Raw genomic sequence first — 22402 nt, forward strand, 5'->3', positions numbered from 1 at the left:
GGCCGACTATTTTACCTGACATTTTTTGAACCATTAAAATTAAATGCAAATGAACGAATACACTGCCCAACGAGAAGAGTCTAAGGATGCGCTTGGGCGTGTTATTTGTATATACCGTATTTATAGGCGTATAACACGCACCTTCACTTTAAGAGGGAAGTTTCAAGGGGAAAAAAATAAATAATGAACTGTGAAGCAAAATAAGGGTCATTGCCCATCAATGCAGCCTCACCATTGCCTGAATGCAGCCTCGCTATTGCCATAAATGCAGCCTCACCATTTACATGAATGCAGCCTCACTATCGCCATCAGTGCAGCCTGATCAATCTACAGCCTCAAACGGGACAGGGAGGGGGGTGGGACGAGCGCCAACGGATTACATACAGAAGAATCTCCCGTTTACTTGGCGGCCTTTTTATTACAGGTAAACGGGGGATTCTCCTGCATGTAATCTGACAGCACTTGTCCCGCCCCCCTCCCTGGCTGCCAAAACAATAAATACGGTATATATATTTTGCGCCACGCTGTGCTCTGGGATTTATTGGGGGCCAAAAAAGAGAAATTATATATATATATATATATATATATATATATATATATATATATATATCCCCAAATTACCAGTGGGGCCGCATTAAACCAAAACGTGGGCCACATTTGGCCCCCGGGCTGGACTTTGGACATGCCTGCCCTAGTCTATGCTTGACATTTTTACAGATGGTGTCAGGCTGGTAACAACAGCATGCAAGAACTGGGGACAACAGCTTCTCTCCAAGTAGTTACCTTAACTAACTTGTGAAAAATACATTTTACACCAGAAGAAGACACATACCTTATACTGATACATTGGTGGATACGGCAGAAAGTCTCAAATATAAAAAGCCTGGCATTTTCAATAAAATCTTCTAAGCAGGCCACAAGAAAGAAATCATTCACCAGCACCTAAGAGAAAGAGAAAGACAGGTTTGGAAGTTAAAGTTGTACAAGTATAATCGCTGTTAAAAGCGGTGGTTCACCCTCAGTAACAACATTATAGCATTAAATTCAGCATAGTAGCGCGAGCTACAGTATGCCTTTATTTTTTTGCCCCGTACTCACAGTTTAATCCTATAGTGAAGATTCCGACTCCCCGCGGGGAATGGGCGTTCCTATCTAGAGGGAAAATTATTGACGGCCGGCTATGGCACGTCACGCTCCCCGAAGATAGCCGGAGTAGGTCTCGGCTCTTCACGGCGCCTGCGCACAGACTATGCGCAGGCGCCGTGAAGAGCCAAGTCCTATTTCGGCTATTTCCGGAGAAGCGTGACGCGCCAGAGCCGGCTGTCAATCATCTTCCCTCTGGATAGGAACGCCCATTCCCCGCGGGGAGTCAGAATCTTCACTATAGGATTAAACAGTGAGTACGGGGCAAAAAAATAAAAATAAAGGCATACTGTAGCTCGCGCTACTATGCTTAATTTATGCTAGCATTTTTTTTTTATAGGGTGAACCCCCTCTAAGTATGCAATATATTATGCTTAGCACTTTTCATAACAGATGCTTACATATACAGTATATTATCCGTAAAGAACACTGCAGAGAAAACAGTCCATTAGCCCAATACTGTATTTGTGAAGTGTGTAAAATATACGAGTTGTACTTTTCTATAGATATTGGGGCACATATGTGCATGACCAGCAGAAATTAGGCTGTACAGACCACACAGTTGAGATCTCACTGGGCCAGATGAGTAAAAGACTGGGCGGTTGCCTATTCAGATCAAAGAAAGTGACAAGGAAACTGCATTTCCAGCAATATCAATAGGCATTTACTGTACTTTGCAAAAATGTTCTTAACCATGACAAATTAAAAACGAATGAACCCACCACATACAAGGACTGGTAAGCTGTAATATAAAAAAGGACTTTTTTACTTGCTGTAAAACCCATTTCTGGAGGTTCACAGGAATTCATATACCGTTGGGTTTTACGACCTCCTAGATGAGAATTGGACCCGGCCAAACTAAAAATTGTAGGGCAGTCCAGAATAACTCCTATTTTACCTCCTAGTATTTCAGTTTGTAGCAAGCAGTACTAAGAGCATGAATCAAACACGCAGGGATGGGATATTGTGTACAATCCTATTTTCTCACTCAATTGAGAGACAGGATTCCAGAAATTGCTGTGACATCCAAAAGGCAGTCCAACCACAGAAATCTAATACCAGATGAGGAATTAATGTTGGAGAGGAACAAAAGTGGACTTTATAGGCACTAATCGTTGGAAAAAAGGTATGTTTTATTGATGGAATCCCAAAGGGGTTATTGAATCAACATTACAGTGGATACATTTATAAAATACATTAAAAACAAAGAAATGATCACAAAAAATGTAATAATTTCACAAAGCATTAACATTAAACCAATAGTGGTCCAAGAGAGACATCAAAAAACTTATGATGGCCAACATGTATATATTGGTAGATTTCAAACAAGCTCTACATGTTTCACGGATGGCTATATTTGCATGCCTTTTGTTATGGTGCTTTATTGCACATAAGATATGCTCTGCCTAGTATTTTTAATGTATATCTACATACATGTATAAACCAATAACAGCCTGTTTCCCTTCCAGAAATATCAATAGCTCCCGAAGAAGCTGCTATCCGCGAAACATGTAGAGCTTGTTTGAAATCTACCAATATACATGTTAGCCATCATAAGTTTTTTGATGTCTCTCTTGGACCAGTATTGGTTTAATATTCATGCTTTGTGAAATTACATTTGTGATAATCATTTCATAGATTTTAATGTATTTTATAAATGTATCCACTGTAATGTTGATTTAATAACCCCTTTGGGATTCCATCAATAAAACATACCTTTTTGTACAAAGATTAGTGCCTATAAAGTCCACTTTTGTTCCTCTCCAACATTAATTCCTCTATTATAGTCAGGATGTGGCACTGTACTATTTTAAGACACCCACAGTTCCATCCTGTGGTTTGTGTACTTATCTTTTAATACCAGATGAGGTCAAGCCCCTAACCAAATAGGTAAAAATACCAACAAAACCAGAAGGGGGGGGGGGGGAATCAACCTGATGCTCAAGACCAAGATAGAAAAGGTCACCACCAGAAGGAAACAAGGCAAGGAATTGTCCTCCAATGGATCAATGCATGTGAAGCGGAGATTCAAAGCATAAATCTAGCATAAAAATTACTACTTCACATGCCGCAGAAAGCGCTCGCATTGCTTCTTGGTGATGAGCACACACACAGCACCACCTAAATCAGGCCTCGACAAAATCCGGGAGCCAGGTCGCAATTGCGACAAGAAATTGTTACCTGGCGCCCGCCGGTAATTGAGGCCGCGGCGGATCCTGTGTCTCTGTGCGCCTCCACCGCCGCACGATCGTGGCGGGCCCGTGAAGGCCGGTAATTTAGGCTGCGGCTTTGCAGCCTTGTGAAAGCCCAAGCTGCATTCTGTGACCTGGCACCATCTGGTGGTGGCCATTGGCATTACAAGTAAAACAGCAATTCTAATGGGCGTTTTTTTTTTTTTTTTTTTACTGTTTTCACTGCCATCTCCTTCCCTCTAATTAGAACCCCCAAACATTATGTATATTTTTTTTATTTTAACACCCTAGAGAATAAAATGGCGATCGTTGCAATTCTTTCTGTCCCACCGTATTTGCGCAGCGGTCTTACAAGCGCACTTTTTTTGGGAAAAAATAATAAAAAAATAAAACCGTAAAGTTATCCCAATTTTTTTTTTATATTGTGAAAGATATGGTTACGCCGAGTAAATTGATACCAAACATGTCACGCTTCAAAATTACAGAGGTCTAGTGCTAGAATTATTGCTCTCGCTCCAACGATCGCGGCGATACCTCACATGTGTGGTTTGAATACCGTTTACATATGTTCACGTATGCGTTTTTTTCTGCACGCGAGCTTGGCGGGACAGGTGCGTTTTCTGGTTCCTAACTTTAGCTGGCACCTTGATTCCAAGCAAATTTGTCAAACCCTGACCAAAATGGTGTCCAGAGTCCAAACCAGGAGACCTGCCTGAAGTGGAATCCAACAATGTGGGATGCACCACTTGCTCTGGAATACCAGAAAGCAGTCAACTTGAAGATCCACAGTGTGTGTATAGACCACTGTTCAAAAAATTAGGAGGCAGAGCCTAGGATCCTACACAGGGCGTCCAATCTGCATAGAGGAATACTTTGAATAGGTGGTATAACGGAAAGGTCTTTGAAGTGGTAGGGGCTCTAAAAGACCCAAGGCTGCAGACAGAAGGCTGATCCTTTAAAAGCAGTGTGTACTGCATCAATAAGGGTAAAAACACTGCTTTTATTTCTGAGGTGACAGTAGGCGATTGTGTGTCCTTAAAACATCAGAGACTGTGGGGTCACTGCGACCAGAGGCCCAGCCTGTACCAAGTGCCCAGGGGTAGTTAGGGGTTACTTCAGCTCCCACTCCCCCAACAGTGGGACTGTTTACACACGGCTCTCCCCGTTCTTCAGCTCCGGGGAACGATCGCGACGGAGCGGCTATAAACAAATAGCCGCGCCGTCGTCCCGGATCGCTCCCCGAGGGAATCCGCCCGCCGCGGGGGGGGGGGGGGGCCCGATCGGACCCCCGGAAAGGCAAGGACGTATATATACGTCCTTCTGCCTGTCCGTGCCATTGTGTGGACGTAAATAGTCGTGCGGCGGGCATTAAAAAGAAAATCAGTCAATTCACTACAGGGACCAATATACAACACATTTGCCACTTTTAAGTAGTGTTGACGATGCAGACTATTCATATTTAAATGCAAACTACATTCAGATGTGACTAATGTATTTGCTTGTGAAAACTGTCTGAGTTTTTGCAGGAGAATTGCGCAAAAATCTTGAGCGGCCAAGAAAAATAAAAATACTCCTACAATACATTAAAGCTTAACGTGCTTCATTAAACATATCTTATATATAGTAAGGTCACGAGCAAGTGACTAACCATTTGTGATCCTCCATATTCCACCCATATGACTCAACACGCTGTTTGTAAGTTCGTTATACTGCCCTCCACTTCAATAACTTATGCTTAATTACTACCAAGAATGCAAAACGACCCCCCTCTGCGTGCCTCTGATTTATACTGTAACTTTACTGTGTGAAAAGCACTGCAACAAACGTTCAGCGACTTCCTTCCCTGACTGGTCACCATTATTAACAACCCTGCTAATTAAAGTCATATGAAGCAAGGCAGTGATCCTATCACATCAAAGCATGGACAGATTGCTGATCAGCACACCTACCTTCTAGACAGACACTCCCACGTGAGTAACGCTAGACAAGATAACCCATTGCTGAGCTTTGAACCGATTAGACATACATTTCCAATTTGTGATCATATACTGCTACTGAGCCAACACGCAAAATGTTCCTAAACTGCCTTATAAAGAGGACTTGCTATAAATGGACACAAAATGAGCCTCGTCAGAGGTGCATAATCCAAAAACCAAAACATTTGACATGTATGGGTTTTGATCATGCCGAGGTCATTTATTGGCACACACCTGACTTATAGAAAGCATCTTACTATGCTTACAATGACTGGTAACAGATGGTAATGTGTATCCCGCAACTATTTTTAGCCTTGTTTTTTTAACCACAGTCCGTTTTGAGCACCAAAAGCAAAGAATTATTTTTCAAACAATCGCCACATTAAACATCACTTAAAGGAGGAGGTCCAACCCCCCCCCCCCCACAAAAAAATTAAAAAGATAGCTATAAATACTGCAGCTGCTGACTTTTAGTATTAGGACACTTATCCGTCCAGGGAGCCCACAAAGTCGGCACCCTAGATCAGCTGCAGCCGCCACCATTCTGGGTAAGGGAACCAGCTTCACAGTAGGTGAAGTGTACCGCGTATTCTAATCGGTCAAGCAGACCTTATGGGAGATGGGCGTCAGAGTCCCGGTCACTCGGAAGTGGGGAACTGTACCTGTGAAGAACCGGAAACCCCCCCCCCCCCCCCCCCAAAAGGTGTCAAATGTGGCACTGGGGGGGAGATATGCGGAAGTTCCACGTTTGTGGAACTCCGCTTCAAGTATTCTAAGCCAGTATAAAACTGTAAGCTTAGTTCCCACCCAGACCAAAATTCTGAATTTTCTCTCCTACATGTAAAAAAAAAAAAAAATTGTTTTGCTAGACAATTACTCAGAACTTTTTTTTTGTTTAAGCAGAGACCATGGATAATAAAATTGCGAGCATTGCAATTTGTTATGTCAAACTGTATATTTCAAATGCAAATTTTTTTTAGGAAAAAATACTTTCATTTTAATTACGAAAAAATATATATCCATTTTTTTTATGGAAAATATAAAAGTTGATGCAACATCACATAAATAGATATCCAACAAGTTGTGCTAGTTGTGCTTTAAAATCGCACACGCTCGTGGAACGGTGCAAAACTACGTTACTTAAAAATCTCCATATGCAACACTAAAAAATGTTTACAGGTCATCAGTTTAGTTAAATAATTCTAGACCTAGAACTCCTCTATCTAGCTCTGACATTCGTGGCGATCCTTCACATGTGTGGTGTGAACACCTATTACGTATGCGTCCGCTTCTGCGTTCGAGCAGGAGGGGATGGGGCGCTTAAAATGAAATTTACTTTCATTTTTACGCTGTCCTTTGTTTTTTGATCACTTTTATTCCCATCACAATAAATGTAAACATTCCTTCTGATGTTCAGTTTCTCATTAGTATTGGGCTTTTGTGAAAGTACAGACAAACACTTTTCTATGGCATTGAGTAACCAAAAACATGTCACCAAAGAAAATCTGAAAGAGAATATTCACTTACCGACTCGCACTCTCTTAACTTCTTTTGAGCCCCATCAAAGTCAAAATTGACATATAAACACTCAACAAATTCAGTTATTGGATCCTTGTAGGTGTAAGATTCCTAAAAGTTAAACAAAAAAAACAGTATTACAGAATGTATGAATATTTTTTCCCCATCATTCCTAAACATGTATTTGGAATTAGAACCCAATCCCTTAAAGCGGGAGTTCAACCTAAAAAAAATGTAAACCTTGATTGATGCTCATTTTGTCTAGGGGAATCGGCTAGTTTTTTTTAAAATCGAAGCTGTACTTACCGTTTTAGAGAGCGATCTTCTCCGCCGCTTCCGGGTATGGGTCTTCGGGACTGGGCGTTCCTTCTTGATTGACAGTCTTCCGACGGTCGCATCCATGGCGTCACGAGTAGCCGAAAGAAGCCGAACGTCGGTGCGGCTCTATACGGCGCCTGCGCACCGACGTTCGGCTACTTTCGGAAAATCGTGACGCGATGGATGCGACTGTCGGAAGCCTGTCAATCAAATAGGAACGCCCAGTCCCGCAGCCCATACCCGGAAGCGGCGGAGAAGATCGCTCTCTAAAACGGTTAGTACAGCTTCGATTTAAAAAAAAATAGCCGATTCCCCTAGACAAAATAAGCATCAATCTAAGGTTAAAAATTGTCATTTCCGGGTGAACCTCCACTTTAAGTCTAATGCCCTGATGTCAGCCTGGATATCTTGCTTCAAAGGACAGTTCTTTTAAGCAGGATACAGACTATTTATTGCGTTTCATATGGGAAGACGTCATCGCCAACCACCTCATCTCACAGTTTCGCTATGTTCTCCATTGCAAAGAGTAACAAAGACTCAATGACCACAACATATAGGTGCAATATTGAAAGAATGCTCTTGCTGCTAGAATACCCCTGGACATATAAGTGGGTACACAACTGGGAGCAAGGTGGGCATAAGCTAGTTGTATATTGGACCTAACCCATCTGCTGAGCACACTCCACACAAAAAACTCTGACAGCACAAAACCAGAATTTTTGTAAATTCTTCACTGCACTTTAATAGGGTATCCAGAATAGAACAAAAGTTGTTTTTAGATTAGTGCATTCTCTGCATTAAGGTAAAAAAAAACAAAAAAACACAACACAACACACACACACACTTTTAAAAAGCTGCTTTCTGCCCTCAATAAACAATTACCTGAGCCTAGGCCTGATCTCAAACCAGAACTGTACTAGTCTACAGCAGCTCCCCCCCCCCTTTCACAGGATACTCAGTAGCAGAAATTGAGTTTGCACGAGCGCCCCCATAGCAAGCAGATTGCTATAGGGACACTCAGAGAAAAGACCAGCAGCAAAGGATCTCACAAGAGATGTGTTTGGGGCCATAGAGGACGGACAAGTATAGCGTTTACCATTTTCATTACGAGGAGAGAAAAAAAGAAGAAAGGCAAATCTTTATAACTGCTTTAACATGTTTTTGACCAATTATTGCTTAGAGTATGAGAAGTGCTAGTTAGCAGGAAACTCACCTGAATTGCTAAGCATTTTGGATATACTAAATTGAAGTACAAAAAACTGTCAGTTTTCAGCCATCGTCTATTTTGCATGGAATAGACAAGATGACAAGTTGCACAAGCTGGGTTCGCACTGGATGAAGAATGGACCCACCCAGGAATAGTGACTGGCTGATTTCCATCTGCTAAGCAGCTGGATGTTGTAGATTTGATCCTATAAGGTTACAACAGGCAGACTGTGCAGGTGATAAGAGAAGTATATGTGCAATGAAAAAGTTTCTGTGACTAACAAGGTCCCATTCAGTGTAAGTGCTGTGATTGAGTTTTTCACGCAATTTACACTCTACCATATGCTCAGTCCTTATAATAGGTCAACTAGAACCAAGAAGGTCTAGAAAATCTACCATTGTAGAATCTAAAAATCACATATGAAGAGATAATTGAAAAAGTATGAAAAAAAAACACCATATCACCAAATCCAACAATTCAAGTTTACAGATGTGGTAACACTTCTGTCAGCATTAGGTGGAAACGCATCCATACATCTACACAAATTCATTCTGGACCATCTAAAATACTAATATAATCTAATTACAGCGTCCAAAGTCTGTATACAAGTGGAAGCTCACTTACTTGCTGAATAACTTTCACCAAATCTTTCAGAACTTGGCGTCTCTTCCTCACATCTTTGTTGGTGATGACGGCTGTGGTCAGGTACCGAAGGATATGTGGGCACATAGTCTGAATGGCATTTAGGTATCTAAAAAAAATACAATAGAACTCTGATCAATTTGAAATCTATTTTACTGAACAGTAAATAAAAAATAAAGTATTGTATAGCATATATTCATTTTTCTTAGATATTTTTGGGTGTCGAACGAATTCCGTAATGCTCGTTTGCACATCGCGGTTATTCTATGCCTGTATGAGACAACACAGGGACAATCTCATTGCAGCAACTCCACTGTCACCGAGACCGGTGTGGATTCTGGATTGAGCTGTATTGCTTAAAGCAGGGGTCTCCCAACATTCTAAACAAAAAGGGCCAGTTTACTGTCCTTCATACCTTAGGGGGGAGGCCAGACTGACCAGTGCGAATAGAAAATGACCCAGCGTCGTCAGTGGGAGTAAAACAATGCCTCAGGCTTGGTGGTCAGTGTGATTAAAAACAGTTACACAGTATTTGTGGTCAGCAGGAGGAATAGTGCTCCATCATTGGTGTCAGTGGGAGGCATTATGCTTCACCGTTGGTGTCAGTGGAAGGAATAGTGTCGTGTGTCAGTGGGAAGAACAGTGCCCTCTAAGGCTGCATTCACACCTGAGCGTAGGTCGTTCGTTAGTTTTTTTCGGCGTTATGTCGCGCATATTCATGCTTATTTGCATGTTTGCATATAGCGTCGTCTGACGTTTTTTTTGTACTTCGACGTTTTTTATTTTAGCCAATAGGAAAAATTATCATCTTTTCATCACTTGTTGCTATGTTGGTAGATTTTTTGTATCTTCTGCCTGGGTGAAATGTTCTATTGATTAAAGCGACAAAACGCCCGTAGCAAACGCTCATTGTCGCGCTAGTCGCTTGACTCGAGCGTTTCCATTACTTTCTATGGGAAATAGAAACGCTCAAAAATGCCCAAAAAAAGCCCGATATGCGCCACAAAAAAGGGTCCGGAACTTGTTTGAGCTTCAGGCGTTCCGTATCAGGCATTTTGGAGTGGAGATGTGAACCATCTCCATAGGGAATAATGTATTTTTTTCCCCTCTAGCGTTTTTGAGCGTCGCGCTTCAGGCGACACAACGCTCAGGTGTGAATGCAGCCTAAGGGTCAGATAGAGGCAAGTAAAGGACCACAGTTTGGAGAACACTGGCTTAAAGAACCAGTTCACCTGCATATGGGGTGTTATGGGTGACATGTTAAAACGCCAGTCTCCCTCACCTCGAGTCCCACTTGTGAATGAACTACAATTCTCATCTGCCACTGCAGCAGATAGACTTGCAATTCTCAGCGGACCAATCCGTTCCATGATAGTACATTCACACTTCCTGGAACTGAGAAACTGCAAAAGTATGAGCAGACAGCTGTGCAAAGTACCGGCAGGAGGTAGACATTGAATCTGTGATCCACTAACTGCAGGTGCAATGCTCTGCAGGCTCTTTAGGGGGAAAACAATACACTTTTTATTGCATCTATTTACAAAAAAATATGAATTTTAACTTTAAAGCTAGGCTCCTACTGGTGCTGGTGGTTGCGGGGCCATTGTATAAAATCACATCTGCTCCCAAACCGTGTGGTTCCTTTGCAGATGTGTGAGGCTGACATTTATTCTTAATGGCACACCCACGCATCTGCAAAATGCAGAATATTTCTGGGTTGTGGGAAATCCACAGTGCAAAAAGCTCCATGTGATTTCCCTCCAGTTGAATTTTAGAAATGGCGCAGGAACTTTTTTTCCTGCATGATTCAAAATTATGGCATAGCAGCCCATTCAAATGAACAAACTTCCGTGCCCACACAAAACGGAGCTGGCAGAGCCACTTAGGTGTGAACCTAGCCTTTATTGTAATGTAGTCTGCAAGGAGGCCAAGGACCTGGATGTGCTGTGTGCCTGGGGATAACCTGGATCACAAGAATAGCTGAACAGAGTAGACAAATCCTTTGGCAAGCAAGACAGTTCTCTTACATCCATTTCAAGCTGCCTGCCTGGAGGAAAGCTTTAATGACTCTTCTACAAGGCATTTATATTGCTCTTGCTGAATTTAGAAGCATCTCATTTAGAAAACCTGATTATGACAATATCACGCAGAACACCAAGTATAACATTTATCCTAGAAATAAAAGCCAAATGTGACCCTGATGCGTTTCAGTAGCATGTGGACATCTGTACGAGTGTGTTTTCTTTTCTCGCTCTAGCAGACAAAATGCTAATGGCAAACAGATGTTCTGTGAACTGGATTGCTTATAGAGAAGGCTTCGAACTTTGATGTGCAGCTGTAATTCCCGGGCAGCACGCGCTCCATGCAAGTATTACTCCTAGTCAGGTAGAAAAATGCCATAAACTGGAGTAGCCATGTTACACTAAAATGGAAACAAGGAATCTCCAAACAGCGCCAGGAGATGTGAATCGCAGCAAAACCCACGCTAAAGATGAAGTTTAATATCATAAACACACATTCCCTGAAACCGCCTTTTCCCTTCCTGAACATGAATAAAATTAGGGCGATGACGATGTAATCGCAATTCTTGCATTCTTCAGAATTCCCAGTTGTGTGGGAGGAGCCAAAACAACCCACATGTCACTGCAAATGAGCACACCCATGCAGTGAGCTGCCTCTTAGGTGTGTTCATGCTAATTAGGCCCACCCTCATGGGTGGGCTTATCTGCAGTGCGCAAGTTGTGTCAGGGAAGCATGGAACGTCCCCGACTTGGTCCCCGAGAAGAAACCTGTGTGGGGAATGTCCCAGATGTTCATATGCAGAGTCTACAGATACACAGCCAATAAACCTCTAATTAAAGCAAGATGTATAAATGTAGAAGAGGTCACATACAGGAGCAGACAAATAAAAAACATTGTGCAATGTGATCATTCCAGTAGAACTGTCACAATTCCTGCATATAGAGAGAGACAGCATCCCTAAGAACACAGATTACTACGGTAATGACCATCAGTGAGCCAGGAGCTAGGGCAAGGCACAGTCCCGCGGCCAGGAGCTAGGGCAAGGCACAGTCCCGCGGCCAGGAGCTAGGGCAAGGCACAGTCCCGCGGCCAGGAGCTAGGGCAAGGCACAGTCCCGCGGCCAGGAGGAAATCATAGTTTGGTAGTCCAATTACATTGTTCTTTAAAGAAGAAGTAAAGTCTCCCACTCTGATGCTTCTTTTTATTTAGTCCATCATATTAAAGCGGTGGTTCCCCCTTAAAAACAACTTTTTTTTATTCCACTGCCCCCCCACATTCCATCACGATTAAGGCACATATTTTTTTTTTCCTGCTGTACATACCTTACTACAGCATATTCACCCGTGCATCCGGGTTGCGAGTCCCGCGGGAGTGAGCGTTCCTCACATGCTGTTGATTGACGTTTTGCCCAAAAACGAGCTCTCCCCCCGTCGCGTAAGCCGCGTCACGATTGGCGAAAGGAGCCGAACGGCGATGCGCATGCGCAGTATAGCGCCGACTTGCCGTTCGGGTCCTTTCGCCAACTGTGACGCGGCTTACGCGACGGGGGGAGAGCTCGTTTTTGGGCAAAACGTCAATCAACAGCATGTGAGGAACGCCCACTCTCGCGGGACTCGCAACCCGGATGGACGGGTGAATATGCTGTAGTAAGGTATGTACAGCAGGAAAAAAAAAATATGTGCCTTAATCGTGATGGAATGTGGGGGGGCAGTGGAATAAAAAAAAGTTGTTTTTAAGGGGGAACCACCACTTTAAGTAATTATCAATCTATAGCCACTGTAATCCAGCCCAAATCGCATTACTTACTGTTTAAAGAGTCCACAGTAGAGTGCATTTCCACCCTTACATTGAACACTTCCTGTACTGTTAACCAAGCCTCCTTCTCAATCCATTTCTATGGCAACCCTGCTTCCCTGCTCATAGCTGACTTGTTCAATTTCATAGTATTTACTTGTGCCGATTATCTAGCGTTTGCCTATGTCAGTCTTATGAGCTTCAGTCCGATGCCCAGGGCTACACTCCATGTGATATCACATGGTCACATGGGAAGTAGGAGGAAGCTCCGAGTGATTATGCCGTCTCGTGGGATTTCACTGTTGTGCTGTAGAAAGTCCTGATAACAGACAGACAAGCAAACAGTGTGCCGTAAATCAGGGGAGATCTGGGCATGCGCCAGTGATGTCATTCTAAAGAACAAAAAGGATTACAATACTAAGTAAAGTTATTTCTACAAGAAGTGTTCATTAGGATTTTTTATGCTGATTCACATAGGATAATGTTGTGGGGAAAATTTACAACAACTTTAAAGGACTACAGGGCCATGCCCTTCTATGTTATGGACAATAGGAGAGAGGCAAGGTTCCATTACTCTTTTTGACGCCCCGATAAATAAAAATGAGGTAGTGTGGTCATGTTACTTTTCAGGCGACAATAAAAGAAATTCATGAAAAAAATATATATTATTATTAATAAAAATAATAATAATACCCAACCTGTCTAATAACTGGTACATTGCAATAAATTACAGTGAGTTCCGATCCCCTTTATTAGAGGGGTCAGGACCAGAGCAGTACACAGGTGGAGAGTAGGATATACCAACACTAATCAGAATGACTAGCTGGAACATCTCTAGCAGTGTTCTGAGAACAGACATGCCAACACCGGTCATTTGTAAGCTTATCTCTCTATACAGTATGAATGGGTCAATGAGCAGGCTCATATCTCTGCAGGCTCATTGCTGTACAAAAAGGTGCGAGAAACTCCAAGAAACCCAGTAAAAGCTGCAACTACGTGGCAGAGGGCCTTGCTGGCATTGCAGTCTCTTGTTAATTTACCAAGGCAGTGGGTTTCCAACTCAGCAATTCGGTTTTTGAATTTTTTTTCAGATATGATGGGGTTATGTTCTGACAGGGGGAGGGGGGACAGGCACAGTGGCTGAGAACGCCGATCGGGAGTCGGTCGGCTGCTGGTTTTTCCAACAAGCAAGGCCGGCTTCTGTCGGGCAGACTGACATACACAAGGGCAGCATGTTTTTTTTTTTTTTGATGTGGCAAATGTCTGACATTCCATCTGTGTGTGCGGGGCTTAAGGTGTAAGAACCCACTATCGTTTTCAGCCAAGGAAGCTGCCATCTTTGCCTCCGTTTAATATACAAATGCCATGATGCTGCACATGTGATCAGCCATTGGATGGTTTGACAGTTTGGGTGAGAGCACAACCAATGGGAGTCTTACATTTCCGGCACATGCTGGAAATTAAACAGTTTTATGGATGGGTTTACTTCCCCTTTAAGTGTAATCGAAACAGAATTCTGCAGATTAAAAAGATGCTAGAAAGTTTACTTAAAGGAGTTGTAAAGGAAAAATTTAACCGATTCCTTTTAAAATTGATTAGAAATAGATAAAAATCAATCATATAATGTACCGCTAGTTTCGTTTTTGCATCTAGTTTCGTTTTTGCATGTTATCCTGCCTCTGTGCATGTACAGAGTCATAGAGCAGTGATGGTTTGGAAAATGAAACTAGAATCTCCCAGTACTGTGGTCATCAGGAAACAGACAACCAGGAAGTGTCCAGAACAGAGAGGAATTACAGCAACATCAGAGCAAAAAACGAACAATGAGGACATGAAACCAGGACTGCAGTAAGGTAAAGGAAGCTATTTAGCAAAAAAAAAAAAAAAAAAAAAATGTTCCTTTAGTGACCCTTTAAGTGGCATCTTAAAGTGGTACTAAACTTTCTCAATCAACATTAACTATGCTTAATCCGTATAGCATTCTGTTTCCTGGTTTCTGGCCTAGGCAAAAACAACATCATACATCCCAGGAGTCTTCATGGGTATTTTCTTTATTTTATGTACCAAGTGCAGATGTATTCCAGTGAGTATAAATAGTGCATTAATCATCTATCTGCCCTTACCCAAAAATGGCCACAGATACATATGCTTTGGGGGTGTGATTTAAAGTGATTTCTCAAAACAAAACATGGGAGGGGCTTGATTTTGCTGCAAATGATAAAAATGAAAAGCATATTTAGCTTTGCTCAGATAGTTTAGTTCCACTTGAAATTTTAGGATGCAGAATTGGAGCTCTCTCACAGATCACACTCCATGATAGTAACAAGGACAATCCTACTTCAGCAGACACCTAGCACCATACCGGATGCTTCACATATCCAACCCCCTGGCATCTGAGCCCCATTATGTTCCAAGAAACCAGCAAGTGTCTCAGGACCCACCCAAAACTGAGCAATTGGCTTTAAGTCATCTAATAAATGTACGGCTATAATGCTTGTCTGAATTAAAATGGGAAATCTAATCTTCCCAGTGACAATAGTAAGGAACAAGAGCATCCATCCTCTCTATAAAGAACATGTGCACACTGAAGGACGGTTGCACAAATTAAATCCAATAGCCATGCATGTGGCCAACGAGTCAAACAAGATGTGAGAATGTTACGATGAAAGTACAACTACCCACGTATGGGCATCCAACGTCCTTTATAATCAGTTGCTGTTAATCAAAGCTCTATCCATGGCCCGCAGGCAGAAGGATATAAGGAACATTTGTTAGCATTTAGAGGACCAGAAAAAGCCTACCGAGTTGTGAAACAGCAGATGCTCTTTATTTCAAGCTTTCAGACCCAGTTTACAGTCATTCACCTAGAACGGACAAGCTCCTAACATTCCTCACCGGCCAATATACAGGCCTTTAAGAAAACCAGGGCTCAGACATCTTAAGATTCTATTTGCTTTTTTAAGCACAAGGACAAAAAAATAACCATTAGCTTTGCAGCGGCACAAACCAATTTTCCAGCAGGTTTCTTTATAAGCTGGCAGAGTGACACGGCTTGTAGGTCTTCTAGTTCTCCGATTGGAAGACAGGACTACTAGGTTTCTGACACTAAACGGGCCACACAACATGATTATGTTACAGAAGGCTGCCAGACTCCAGACCTCAAGGCAGTTCAACAGGTCATGTTTTCAGGCTTTCCATTATTTTGCACAGGTGATTTGATCAGTTTCACGGCCTTAGTAAATTAAAAAACACAGCCGATTCATCTGAAGGAAGTCCAAAAAACATGACCTGCTGGGGCGCATGGAGGACTGGAGTTGAGAAACACTGCTGTAGACATCAGAGAATACAGACCTAGTACAAGAGAAGGTCAGAGACTGCAGATATGCTACAGGGGATGATAAGAGATCACAAATGACCATAAGAGACATGCTTGAAGCGAAACCAAGTTTTACTTTTCCTCCTCCACACCCCCCCCCCCTTTCATTTTTGGAAAGTCTTTTTGGGGAGGGGGATTCAGAACCCGATTTTGACAGGTACCCGCTTCCACTTTCGGTCTGATCGCCATGGCAATATGAGCAGAGGTTCAGTCTCCCCTCCTTTCCCTTGGGACACATCATAGGTCCCAGGAGAATATGTGATTATTCACAGGGTAGCTTGCACATGTGCAGTCAGCTCTGAAGCCTCACGGAGTGCCGATGCCTGGACCCAAAGACCAGCAAAAAGCCGTGTCGGGTGAGGGCATTGCTGGATCCTGGGACAGGCAGGTGTGCGTTAGATCAGCAGCTACGGTATTTGTAGCCGCTGACTTTATTTTTTGTTTACATGGTGAAGATCCTCTGTGATGTGCGTGTGCTGGAAATTGCCTTCATCGTTGTTCTTGCTTCTTCTTACTGAAGGCTGCTTTTTTTGGAAAAGCCCAGAGCCCTTGAGCAGGAGTAAATCTTTAGGTTGTCAGTAGATTGGCCTCTACAACTACCTTGGCACAATGCCTAAAAATGGAGATCGGGAGATCGACTGAGCATGCGCAGAGCAGGGTGAGACAGTGTATTACTGGATTATAAACAGCATAGGCACTTATTTTTAATGTTTTACATAGCTATACCTGCAAAAGAGACCAGCCTGAAGTAATCCAGCAGGACTTAATTTTCTGACTAAGGTTCCACTTCAAGAGATGTATGTTTTTTTCTTTTCTTTTAAGATTCATTCTTACCTAGGTGGATGCAAGATCTGTCCCCCGGTGCCGCCAACACTCAGAACCGAGCGATCAAACCTTGCCAATCACAGCTCCATGAACAGAGAGCTGGTGACTGTCAGTAAGCAGCTCCACCACCCCCCCAGTCACTGGAGCACAGGGCTGTGGAGGGGGTTGGAGTGGCCAGCTCAGGTATGAGGGTGGATGCCAACTTCATTGTCACCTTCTTAACTGAGCATGGACAAGGTCTGACGTCAGCAGGCTTCAACCTCTTCAACCTTCTTTTCTTGTTCCAATTTCGGGGATGGAGGCATGTACTGGTGCGGCAGTCTATATGCCTCATTCAAAGTCCCCAACCATTTCTATGTCATATTACAGGGATGCTTATGCGTCTTTTCCAATGCTTCTCACTACCATACCATTCCTAGGTGGAGGCGTGGACACATACTCCCAGTCACCTGTCCTCCATCTACTCATTAGTATTTGTATGCCTCCTATTGAGGAAACTATATCAGTTTAGTTAGGACTACAGAAACGCAGAGAGCCGTGAAGTGGCCTGTAGCTCATCCATGCATTTGCAAATGTGTGCAACCAATCCTCTGCTTTTAACATACAGTTAGACAGTTGAAGGTGGCTTGCCGTTTGGGTGGTAAGTTTGAGCTTGGTTATTACACATTTATTACTTTACTACTGTTTGCATCAAATCGCATCTCATTTAAAGTCCCAACTTCTTTTCTTGAACCTGCTGAAAATGGGTCAAAGGAGTGCAGAACGAACTTGTACTCCTGTTATCCACAGAAGTAGTACAGCCAGCTTTAGCTGTACTTCTCCTTTAACATCCTTTGATCTAAAAAATTGAAGGAGCCAGATGACTGCAGTCAATTTGCTGTAGGCACTTTCCAGGTGCAGGCTGTCAGAATAAAGGGGAGATTATTGCATCTACTCAGTTTAGCTTGAATGGGGGAAATTTATAGATTTTTTCCCTTTCAGAGATCTCCAAAATCTGCGAGTGCATGGGCAGCCTAAAGAGGTCTATGGCATAATCTTTCCAGATCAAACTGTCTTCCCTTTTTGAAAACTCAAGTAGAAAGAAATGTCTTCAGTCTTAAGCCTATGAGAGCATTTCTAAAACAAATCTCTGCTTTAACCATTCACAGTTCACACTTACTGAGGCTGGTAAAGGAACAGGTCAATGATGTTGTCTCTTCCTTTGGGATGGTTGAAGAACACAAAGAGAGACCAGTGAATGAGCCAGGTCCTGTGCTGCAGAGACTGAAGTGGAGAGCTGACGGACTGCAAAAAAAAAAAATACAAAATTAGTTATCTGAAAAACAAAATGTAAAACAATGCCTACTACAAGAAAAACACTTTCAAATCAACTCATGTCACAAGCCAGATGCTCTTCCCATACAAACCCAGCATGATTTGACAATAAGACACGGTCACTTTTTCGTGATGGGCAGAGTTGCACCATCTGTGAATGACTGCAAGCCATTACACATACTGAGCCACGCCACCTTGCTATCTCCCGCTGTAGATTTCCAGCCCGTCTATGCTGTGGTGTTAGGGCTTAGAAAGGGGAGGACACCATGGGCCACCCACATGACAGTAGTCAGGCCTGGGGATTGGCTGCAAGGCCCAAGCACAGTCACATTAAGAAGATCATGGGTGAGGGCTCTGGTGGTGCAGAGCAGGGAGGCAGCATGGGACCGTGGCTCTAATTACAACTGCTTTGCAGGGGGAAAAACAAAGAAAAGATAGATCGCTGTTGTAAAAATCATTGGCTGAAAGCAACTGCAAAAACTGTGCGTTGCCTAATCACAGCAAGGGTCAGCATGCATGAGTGTCCCAAACATGGAAGAAAGGCCGCAGAATACAGTTATGTCACCCGGCCTGGACCTGCCCCCAGCTCGCAGTACCTCAACTGTGCGTGGGAGGCAAGCAGTTCCATGACAGAATTCCTTCAGGAATATTCCCCCCCCCCCCCCCAAAGCCTCTGGAAAGTTGGGCATATAAAAAGAAAAAAGTAATTTATAGTTTGTGGCAACAAGACTACAAGTCAGAAGAAGCTCTTACATTGTTATCTATTGTTTCTTTTAGTCTTGTGAGATCTTCCATAGCGGCATCCCAATTCTGCATCAAGATTTCTGAAGCCAGTTTTCCCCAGAGAGAACTGAGAGCATTTCTGTCTGTTGAAGGAACCTGTTACAAAACAAAAAGGGGAATAAAAAAAAAATAATCATGAGTATAACCATTTCGTTATTGCATGACTGAGGCTGTGCCAGCACTGCATGGGTTAACTTCTCAGTTTTGTCTAGTGGGGAGGGGATTTCAGAGCCGAGATATACTTGCCTAATAAGCCGATCCACTCCTCCTCCCCTGCATGCTAGCGGTCTTGTGAACGGTTTGTTCCCGACGTCATCACGCCCATAGACCTGAACGTGAGGATGGCAGGAACAGTCCACCGCTGGACATGGGGGGGGGGGGGGGGGGCGGTTTTCCAGAGGATTAAAGATGGGGCAAGTACAGCTTTTCCTTGCGCCCCTAGACAATACGAGCCGTTAACCCACACAGTGCAGGCAGAGGCCCACTGCATGTATGAATACATTGTTTTCCATGAAGTTCGACTTTAAAATAAATATGTTGCTGTAGACTGCAGCTTCCAGCCCTTCAGCCCAATCACCAGTGATATCTAGTCATGCACCATGCAGCAGAGCATTTTCATGAAATCTAGACTGAAGGGGTGGAAGCTGTAATCACAGTAAGGTACCGTTACCATTTAGTGCTTTTTTGTGTATTTATTAAAGCACTGAGCTACACAATTTTTACATGACGTCAAAGAGGCAAAATGTGCAGAGGAGAGAACATACTTTGAGGCCTCCTAGGTCTGGGTTCTGAGCATCATCAAGGAATAGCATGTGTTCCAGCAAGAATCAGAAAGTTACCATTTGCATATGGGACATCTGGCTCTACTTTATACATAGATAAGAACATATGTCACCTGGACACCACGGATCCGCAGTCAATAGTTCACCAGTTTATTTAAAGTGATCACATCACAAAGGGCAGGTTAAACATTCTAAGGCCACGCGGGACATATTCATCGTGAATGTGACTAGCAGCATAATAGATCCAGGGTGTGCAAGAAAGTTCTCCCCTATGCAGATACCAGTTTACCTGCTGGTGGACACCAAGGCTGGGTTTACATGTATGTTGTGGGAATGCATGAAAAACTGTGCAAAAAATAAAAAATTCAACCCTTTTACCGATGTGCCGCTGTCCTATAAATTCTCATTGGCACCTCCATACATCTTGCCAACATGCGCATCAAAAAAATGCATTCATCATGAGTTGTGGTAGGATTTTTCATACGTCATGCTCTTCGGTGCATTGTTCAAGCGCAAGGTAGCCCACTAAATAAATGGGCAGCACTAAATGCAAAGTGCAGAAGCGCGCAATAATGCAAGTGCGCGGTCACACCTCCATAAATGTGAATCGAGCCTAAACCACATTCTCACGTCAGGCCCCATCTAAAAACGTGTGAGATTATAAAGTGACTCTGAATATTCTCAACTGATGAAAATTTAATGCCAAGCTTTTTATTTTTACTGTGAAAAATGTCAACAGTCCATATGAAAAGGGCATTTGTACCATCCAGTTTAAAGTGCAAGTTCACCTTACAGAAAATCTGTAAGGTGAACTTACACTGGACCCCTTTGCCATTGCACCTGATCCAGCTAACCTGGAGTCCAGCGATCACCCGTTCTGATAGATCGTATAGCCCAGGGATATGCAATTAGCGGACCTCCAGCTGTTGGAGAACTACAAGTCCCATGAGGCATAGCAAGACTCTGACAGCCACAAGTATGACACCGAGGCATGATGGGGACTTGTAGTTTTGCAACAGCTGGAGGTCTCACTAATTGCGTTCCTGGTATAGCCATTTTACCAGTACAGGGATTTTAAATCCAGTCTCTCTCCTCTTCGCCTGCGGTGAAAGGACGGACTCGTGTTCTGACTGGTTAGAAAATGACAATTGTCCCAAAAATGTGTCAAAATTGTCCGATGTGTCCTCCATGTCGCGGTCACGAAGAAAAAAAAAAAAATTGCTGATCGCCGCCATTAATAGTGAAAAAAATAAAAATGCAATAAAACTATCCCCTATTTTGTAAACACTATACATTTTGCGCAAACCAATCGATAAACGCTTATTGCGTTTTTTTTACCAAAAATAGGTAGAAGAATACGTATCCGCTTAAACTGAGGAAAAAAACGTTTTTTTTATGTTTTTGGGGGATATTTATTATAGCAAAAAGGAAAAACATATTGCATTTTTTTCAAAATTGTCGCTCTATTTTTGTTTATAGCTCAAAAAATAAAAAACCATAGAGGTGATCAAATACCACCAAAAGAAAGCTCTATTTGTGGGGAAAAAAGGACGCCAATTTTGTTTGGGAGCCACGTCGCACGACCGCGCAATTGTCAGTTAAAGCGACGCAGTGCCGAATCGCAAAAACTGGCCAGGTCCTTTACCAGCATTTTGGTCCGGGTCTTAAGTGGTTAAAGCCAGTAAGAAAATAGGCAAAACAGTTGGAGAGGGTTGTATGGATCACATGAACTCCATTCCATAAAAAAAAAAAAAAATCGCCCAGAAACCATTGCTACATTCCCACCATTTCCTTGAGAAATTGAAGCTTGTATCCCCAAAATCAACAGGAGTGCCCACCACCCACTCTGCGGAATCTTGAGAACAGGTCTAGTTATTTTATCTAGTGCAGTTCATGTCTTCTGAAAGCAGAGGTAAGGCCGGGGCCATAAAGCTGTAATTTATACAACACTGAGCTACACTAGGTCATTCAGAGTGTCAAATTCTAATCTCAGACGGCATACAATGGGCCTTTCATAGCTTCTCTTTCTCCAGCCATCATTTTAAATGAATCTTCACCCAACAAACAAGTCCCACAGCACATTGCTGCAAGAGCCCCCCTACCTGACAGACACTGAAACCCCAAGAGAAAAGCAACATTTCACTACATGGAGGAGAACCATCCAATACTGAAATAGGTGACCTGCATTGAAAAAGGAACATCTCACTAAAATTACACTTCAATAACCAAATCCTATTACCTCTTTCAGTTAAAGCCCAAATTAAGAAAACCAAAACATCAGTACAAGGGATATATCTTACTATTCCACTAGCCTAACAAAAATGTAAAATACTACAACATACAAAACCATCCACAACTCTGCCCCCATATACATCACCAACCTCGTCACATCTTATCACTGACTCCGCTCCTCCCAAGACCCCCTTCTCTCTAGCGCCATTGTCACCTCCGCCCATGCTCGCCTCCAGAACCTCCGCCGTCCTCTGGAACTCTCTACCCCAATCTGTCCT

At 42.9% G+C, this 22402-nt stretch overlaps 1 protein-coding gene across 1 annotated transcript in view; it reads right to left on the minus strand.

The window, feature by feature from the left end:
- The window catches only part of EIF3E (eukaryotic translation initiation factor 3 subunit E), a 61844-nt gene that overhangs the window by 15402 nt on the left and 24040 nt on the right, over positions 1-22402 (minus strand). The window contains exons 6-10 of the mRNA XM_040354852.1: positions 19081-19206; positions 18173-18297; positions 8979-9105; positions 6839-6940; positions 833-942 (exon numbers count right to left, since the gene is read on the minus strand). Of these exons, the coding sequence (XP_040210786.1) occupies positions 833-942; positions 6839-6940; positions 8979-9105; positions 18173-18297; positions 19081-19206 (590 nt within the window). The remainder of the gene's footprint in view (positions 1-832; positions 943-6838; positions 6941-8978; positions 9106-18172; positions 18298-19080; positions 19207-22402) is intronic.

This window comes from Rana temporaria, chromosome 5 (genome assembly GCF_905171775.1).
Source record: "Rana temporaria chromosome 5, aRanTem1.1, whole genome shotgun sequence".
In the NCBI taxonomy this organism is placed as follows: Eukaryota; Metazoa; Chordata; class Amphibia; order Anura; family Ranidae; genus Rana; species Rana temporaria.